The 8,147-nt window shown below is 41.5% G+C and overlaps 1 protein-coding gene across 1 annotated transcript in view; it reads right to left on the bottom strand.

Moving 5' to 3' along the window:
* Positions 1-214: 214 nt before the first annotated feature.
* IFT140 (intraflagellar transport 140) overlaps positions 215-8,147 on the bottom strand; it is a 194,950-nt gene continuing 187,017 nt past the window's right edge. Inside the window, exons 26-30 of the mRNA XM_082260271.1 lie at positions 7,933-8,139; positions 4,327-4,539; positions 3,580-3,746; positions 2,807-2,948; positions 215-753 (exon numbers count right to left, since the gene is read on the bottom strand). Coding sequence (XP_082116397.1) covers positions 550-753; positions 2,807-2,948; positions 3,580-3,746; positions 4,327-4,539; positions 7,933-8,139 — 933 coding nt within the window. The 3' untranslated portion in view covers positions 215-549. The remainder of the gene's footprint in view (positions 754-2,806; positions 2,949-3,579; positions 3,747-4,326; positions 4,540-7,932; positions 8,140-8,147) is intronic.

The following is an 8,147-nucleotide window of genomic DNA, read 5'->3' as shown; positions in this document are numbered from 1 at the left end:
CCCAAAGGCCCTTGCTGATAGGTGGCCCTCAAGGACTGGAGTCATGCACCCATGTGCTATTCTGTTGGGCATCAGAAGGCTGGACACTTGTGGAAGCCTTAAAAAATGGCTATTTTCCATAGTAGATGACTGCTAGATTCCAACAACTTTGGTCTATCCCATTAGTCAATTCTGGTCTATTCCATCTGTGCTCCAAAGGTCAAAGGATAAGGTCCAGTTCAGCAAGCCGGAATGGTGTAAACAACCTAAGCACATAGAAATGCTGTGGAGTAAATTTGGGGTTAAATGGCATGGGCTACTCAAATTTACTATAGGTTTAATCATGCTGCTGAGCGACCTCTTTCTAACTTACAACCTCTTATTATACAATCACCCTATATTTAACACCTTGAAATCAATGTGCTACAAATTACCAGAGTTTCAACAAGAGGTTAAAATAGCTAAGGTAAAAAAGAGAGAAACAGCCCATGTCTTTATCCCTAAAATATTATTTCCAAGCTATTTCAGTTCTGTAATCAAGTGGTCTGTGTATATCATGACAGGAACAGGTTAACCGTCAAAATAGATATCTGGTGCCTCTTCCACCTCCTCGCTGTCATCCACACTGTTGTGTCGCACATGCTCAGATGCTGGCTTGTGGCTCAGTGGAATGGAGAGGGCCTGGTATATGGCTTCCACTGTGCTCTGGGATACATAATAGGTCAGGTTGACAGATGGCATCTTGGACCTCATTTCCTCCAAACAACGGTAAGCCTAGTCAGAGGGAGAGGACATGTTAGAAGTCAGTACTCAACTTTCTACAGCATAGTGGACTTTGTATTGAAACCTAATGAAATGAAAGTGTCTGCGTTGTCCACAACAACCACTTTTGGTTTTCTTTACCTGCACTTGGTAAATCATAGTTGGAATGCAACAGACTACGTTCAGATTTTAAATATTTGAATATAATATTACGGACAACAAAGTGAGTTTATATAGCATTGTAACCTGGCAGAAGTAGAGTCCTATGTTCATGTTCCATCAGAGACTTCCTGGGGATTGTATGTTTTCACAGAAACATATAGGGAAGGCAAAAAAAAAAAAAGACCAAGTGGTCCATCAAGTCTGCCCCTTTATTTGATTTTTTTTAATTTTTGTTTTTCTTTAACCCATTTGCCTGAGTACAGATCTATGTTTGTCCCAAGCTTGTTTGAACTCACTTATTGTTGACTGACTACCTACCTTTGCTGAAAGTCTGCTCCAAGCATCAGCTACTCTTTCCGTAAAATAATACTTTTAAACTACTTAAAGTCCAGGCCTTTTCTGCCACTTTCTGTTCACAATTAGTACTTTTTGCTAGAACAAACATTATTTATTTTTTTAAAGCAGATGCCCTAGAGCACATGTGTCAAACACAAAGCCTGTGGGCCGAATCCAACCCTCCAGGGCTTTTTATGTGGCCCTCGCACATTCTCCTAGAGCTCCAGTAGAGCTCCAGCCCTCCTTTGGGCCTTCTGAAGACCCTGCACGTTCTGCTTCCCAGCTCCAACCCCAGCTTTTCCCAGCAGCAACACAAGGTAAGGGGGTGCACTTTGATGTAAGGGAGGCTGGGGGGGGGGGGGCTCTTGACATCTGATGTAAGGGGGGTGGGATACTCTGGACATTTAGTATTACAGATACTAAATTTCACTTCAGTAGATGATGTCACCGCTCAATCCCACATGTCACCGCTTCAGTTCTTTTGTGGCAAAATTGGAGGGAAGTGGGCAATCACCTATCTTCGGACACAGGACAAGTGGTAAGCCAATGCCAGTGGCTCTGAACCTGGTAAGCGCTCTGCAGCTAGAAAGCAGACGATAACTGCGCCGAAAGACTGCAATCCAAGATAAAACTCCAGCAGATAACTGCGCCGAAAGACTGCAATCCAAGATAAAACTCCAGCAGATAACTGCGCTGAAAGACTGCAATCCAAGATAAAACTCCAGCAGCCATGTACAGAAGAGTTTTGACTGAAGAATCAAAAATGCTAGCAAAAAATAGGTGTGCCTCCAATCGATGAGAAAAGAAAGTAAGAAGCAGGGTGGGGTTGGCTAGGTTTTTAAGATTAAGAGGGCTAGGGAGGATGAGCTAGTATATGTTTTACTGAAAATGGACTCATCCTTTAGGATGACTTCAGGAATAAAGGCACAGTAATTCTTAATTGCACAATCTGACCCTTGACAATATCTGCAGGTGTAAACTACTCTATGGAGAAACACACTGGTGACTAGGGTTGCCACCTCATTCCTTTAAACCCAAACACACATTAATTACACAGGTTCTTTAGCGGATTAAGGTGGTAATTAAACTCGCTTAGTGCCTTATCTGCATTAAATTGGCTTCAGAACCTGTGTAATTAATATGTGTTTGGTTTTAAAAGGATGGGGTGGCAACTCTGCTGGTGAAATTGGAATTCCTGTATAGGCAATTGAGAGGGGTGGGGGAGGTGTAGCTGTACACTTTGTGATGGCAGCTTATCTAGGAAAATACCCAAAGCAATCAGACAAGCTTTTGTAACCTGTACAATATCTTTATGCCCGCAAACAGTTATGCAGGATTGAGGTGCACCACAGTGAACAGTCCAAAAAGAGCTGAATCGGGTGACTGTCAACTCCTATCAATTGATAGTCTTACAAAATGGTAAAAAATGTACCTACATAGGTCATGATGTCAATGCCACATCCAGATTTAAATCAGTAGTTCAATAATAGTCCTACTGTTTCTCTTCCAGAGAAGACAATGCAATCTGATACAGAACAAAAAAAGATCTGTAAACTCCTAATTTTACCTTCTGGAAGTCTCCTTGCTGTGTGTAATGTTCCACCAGCACAGCATACACATCCCCAAAACGCACAGCACTCTCCAGATCTGGCTCTTCCAGCAGCAGTTCGCACTGTCTGATAGCTTCTTGCTTGTCTACAGAATAGGATCTGCAACAATAACAAATGATTACTTGAGGGTTTAACGATTAATAAACTCACATTCTGGTAAATGTTACAATAGATACTTAAAATGTGTATTAACGAAAAATGTACTAACATTTCCCAATATTATGGCTTCCTCTGCTACAGGTAAGTGACAGTGAGCTGGCCACATATGGATTGAAATTTGTCTGGTCCCTGCAGAACCGGCCAATTTTTACCCATCTATGGTAACTTTAACTAGACACTCCTAGAAGAGCTGACGCTTATGATGTGAAGTCAGGGAGAGGGCTGTGATAGATCATGGACTAGTCAAATTTGCGAGCAGGTTCAGAGGCACATTACAGATTAATAAAAATGAATTGACAGGAAAAACACTGCAAAAAAGCATTTAATACTTGATTTTCTATGCTTTTAGCTGCAATTTGTTTAGGTCGGTGACAGGGTCTCTTTAAAGTAGGATATGTATAAGCAACAAATGTATCTAATCTAGGTGTCCAGCTTCAAAAATCACCTTATATGCATGTTAGCAGCCCCACCTCCAAGTTCAGAAATTTAAAAATAATTTGGTTATATTTTGAGATATGAACAGACTTGATATTTAAATAGATTATGTTTGGGCTGATTTTTTTAGACTCACCTGCGAGCTTGAATAAACCTTTTTACCAGCGTCAGCTTGTTCTGCATTTCAGACAGCTTTCTTTCCTGTTCCTCTGGGCTCCTCATCTTGGCTTTTGTCATACATTTGTAGGCCTCAGTCAGAGCTCCCAGGGCTTTCTCATAGTTCTGGTACTCATCAATCTCCACCTAAAAAAACATCATCCATGTGGTAAAATTAGCAGTTTAGTTAATCTTTAAAGCGGAACTTCAGGAATTTTATTTTTTGCAATTTACATTGATCAAGCATGGCTTGATGTATGTATCCATATCTGATATATATAGTGCTGCCAGGGAAGCTGAAAATTACTACAGTGATACCAGCACTCTTCCAGGTGCTGCTCCTGCAGCTTCCCCTCTGCACACTCTAAGATAGGGGGGTGGTCGATCGGCACCACTGTCATTCACTGAATGTCTTGAATTTTTGATAATGAACACAAGGTTCTTTCTGATTGGATGAGATCGAGAACTTGACATCATCCACCCCTCTTCTTCACCTCATCCAATCAGTTGAGCCCCAGCAAGCAACTTCCTATGTTTAATGTACAGAGGGAAAGCCATTAGAGCAGCATCCAGAAGATCACAGCTATTACTATATATAGCGCAACCCCTTCCAGATATCAGACATGGAAACTTACATGAAGCCAAGCTGGACCAATGTAAGTTTGAAAAAAAAGATAATTCCCAGGGTTCCACCTTAAATCAAGAGCACATTCCTACATGCACTTACCTGAGCACAGGCATCATAGAAGCCAGCTAAAAGGTCAAGGGCCCTGCCCTTTGTGTAGAAGGTGATGATGTTATTTACAATGTAGGGGTCTTGGCGCCAGTCCAGGGACTGCAGATAATTGGCTGCCATGATATAGATTTCCTTTTGACGGGACACTCCAGCAAAGAAGACAATCTTCTCAGTGTCACCAGACTTAAGTAAGGACCTCATGGCCTGCAAAAGAAGACATATCTGAAGAGCTCTATAGATAAATAAGACAAGGTCTTCTGACTAGCCACAATAAGATGTTCAACAACCCCTAGTCTTTTCATATCCTTAAATAGGGCATATTTATTTATTTCATTTTTGATTAGAATTACTGTACAGTGCCTTTAAAAAGTAGTCATACCCCTTTAAATTTTCCATATTTTGTCATTATACAACCAAAAATGTAATAGTAGTTTATTGAGATTTTATGTGATAGATCAACACAAAGTAGCATATTTCTGTGAAGTGGAAGGAAAATTATAAATGGTTTTTAAAACTTTTTACAAATAAATATCTGAAAATTGTGGCACGAATTTGTATTCAGCCCACATTACTCTGATACCCCTAACTGCAGTGAAGGAAAAAAGTGTTTGATCCCCTGCTGATTTTGTATGTTTGCCCACTGTCAAAGAAATGATCAGTTTATACTTTTAATGGTAGGTTTATTTTAACAGTGAGAGACAGACTAACAACAAAAAAATCAAGAAAAACGCATTTAAAAAAAGTTATGAATTGATTTGCATTTTAAAGCGGAGTTCCGGGCACAGAAATTATTTTTTGCTGAACATACCCCCGGGACAGTCAGGGCTAGCACATTCCACAATGGCTAGCCTCTGATCTGTCCCGGTTCGCACTTACCTTTTAGAAGAAATACTTACTTAGAAAATTTCTTCCACAGCGTTTCCATCTCTGTTGTGGGCAGCTGAAGCCGGCGCGGTCCTCTTCTCTGTCTTCTTCCGCGTCTTCGTGTCCCAGAATGCACTGCACCGGCCCCTCTCGTCACTTCCGGTGCGGCGCCACATTCCTAAACAGCTTCTGGGCATGCCCAGAAGCTGTTTAGCAGGGGAATGCGGCGTCGCCCGGAAATGACGAGCGGGGCCGGTGCCGTCGCATTGATTCCTGGGAGCTATGACGTTTAGCTCCCAGGAATCATCGCGAGGCAGGAAGTGACGGGGTGAGCCGCGGCTCCGAGGGAGGAAGCAGTCAGAGGTGAGTATTTACGATCTTCAATAAAAAGGTGAGTAAACAAAAAAAATAAAAATAACTATCCAATTCCTTTTCAGGTGAGCTCTACCTAGCGGAGAGGCACAAAAAAAAAAATCGTTTTTGTGCCCGGAACTCTGCTTTAATGGGTGAAATAAGTATTTGACCCCTTTGCAAAACATGACTTAGTACAAAACCCTTGTTGGCAATCACAGAGGTATGAGGTTTCTTGTAGTTGACCACCAGGTTTGCACACATCTCAGGAGGGATTTTGTCCCACTCCTCTTTGCAGATCCTCTCCTAGTAGTTAAGGTTTTGAGGCTGACGTTTGGTAACTTGAACCTTCAGCTCCCTCAACATAATTTCTATGGGATTAAGGTCTGAAGACTGGCTAGGCCCTGTGGAAGGAGTTCCTCAATAGGGTCCATGGCAAGGCTCATAGGGGCAGGGAACTGAGCACGGGCCATGTGATTTAGTTGGTAGTAGCAGAAAAGCATCCACCCTGGTATTTTAAATTTGGCTCTTAAGTCAAGGAAGGAAAATAGTTTCCCTGCTGTAAACACATCCCGCAAGGCTTTAACCCCATATCTGACCCAAAGTAGATATAGGAGAGCATCATCGGCATAAAGAGAATTTTTTTCTTCTAGATAGCCGGCCCTCAATCCTTCAACTAGGGGAGATCCCCGGATAAGAACAGCCAGTGGTTCCAAGGCAAGGGAAAAATGGGAGGGGGACAAGGGGCACCCTTGTCGGCTACCTCTCTGTAGCAGAAAGGATGCTGATAATCTATCATTTGTCCGAACACGAGCCCTGGAAGCATGGTACAGCATTCTAACCCACTGAAGAAATTTAGGCCCAAATCCATAACGACGCAGGACCTCCCACAAGAACCCCCATTCCACTGAGTCGAATGCCTTTTCTGCATTGAGGGACATCATTTCGTTACCAACGTCATTGAAAACACCCTCTGGGACAGAATAAAAAGAGACAAGTTGCTTATTTTTAAACCTCTATTTTTCGGTCTATAAAAAGACTTTTAACGATGTATGAATAAAGTGTATTTTTTAATTTTGGCTCTATTGTGTTCATGGCACCGCTAAAATCCAATAAAAAAAACTTTCCTGCATACATGTGGAAGAAGGTGCTCTGGTCAGAGGAGACCAAAATTGAATTTTTTGGCCTAAAAGCAAAACACCATGTGTGGCAGAAAACTAACACTGAAAATCACCCTGAACACACCATCCCCAATGTGAAACATGATGGGGGCAGCATCATGTTGTGGGGATGCTTTTCTTCCGCAGGGACAGGAAAATACAGGGCAATCTTAGAAAAAAACCTCTTAGAGTCTGCAAAAGACTTGAGACTGGGGCAGAGGTTCACCTTCCCAAGGACAACAACCCTAAACATACAGCCAGAGCTACAATGGAATGGTTTAGATCAAAGCATATTTATGTGTTCGAATATCCCAGTCCAGACTTAAATCTAATTGAGAATCTGTGGCAAGGCTTGAAAATTGCTATTCACAGATGCTTTCCATTCAATCTGACAGAGCTTAAACTATTTTGCAAAAAAAGAATTGGCAAAAATGTTACTTTCTAGATGTGCAAAGCTGGTAGAGACATACCCAAAAAGACCTGCAGCTGTAATTGCAGCGAAAGGTGGTTTTACTTTTCACATATTGGTTTTGTAAAAAAATCTTGAAAACCATTTATCATTTTCCTTCCACTTCACAATTGTGTACCACTTTGTGTATGTCTATCACATAAAATCCCAATAACGTTTTTGGTTGTAACATGACAAAAATGTGGAAAATTTCAAGGAGGTATGAATACTTTTTCAAGGCACTGTATATAAAACATTAGGTGCCAAATGGCAGCTAAGTGATGCTAGGTGCTCCTAATACATTCTATGGCCAAAAGTAGGAGGACACACCTGGAAAATAAGTTCAGGTGTTTTCTGTGAAGGGTACTATTAATGATATAGCATACAAAAACATTTTAAACGGTTGTGTGCTTTCAACCTATATTTCAGGGGTTTTGAGCTGCCTTTTTCATCAAGGTTGGACAAAAGGGAATCCAGACTAGAGGATTTAAGTATCTGGAGGGTGTGATTTTGTAGGATCACAAAACTCAATCCAATTGCGATCACCCCAGATGAGTCCTGATAAACGGAGTTCCTCAAAATCCACATTATGTGTTGGCTTTTAAACAGATACTATGATTATTAAACTAAATGTGGACTTACAACAGCCCTTGGCGCTGTTTTTCCTGTATTTCTTACATAATGATCTAAAGCCTAACAACGGGCGCTGTGTAGATTTTCAAAAACCTACTCCACAAAAATTAAACTAACTTCCTTTTGGAAGGACTTTCCTACCTTCAGCTTGTTTCCAGCCTGGGTGTATTTCTTGGTGGCAAGATGATAGTTCCCTTGCCTCATACAGCAGTCTGCAATACGCTCCAGCAGCTCTCGTCTTGCTTCCTCACTGAGCTCCTTGGAGTTTTTAGACACTGTCATCTTTTCGGCCATATCTTCCGTGATGATGAGGTTCTGCTCTAGGCAGAGCTGAAGAGCATCATAGTACTGCAGGA

This window comes from Pelophylax lessonae (genome assembly GCF_965119305.1).
Source record: "Pelophylax lessonae genome assembly, chromosome: 6".
Lineage (NCBI taxonomy): Eukaryota > Metazoa > Chordata > Amphibia > Anura > Ranidae > Pelophylax > Pelophylax lessonae.
The sequence above is the reverse complement of the archived record's forward strand: the minus strand, read 5'-3'. Positions and strand labels throughout refer to the sequence as shown.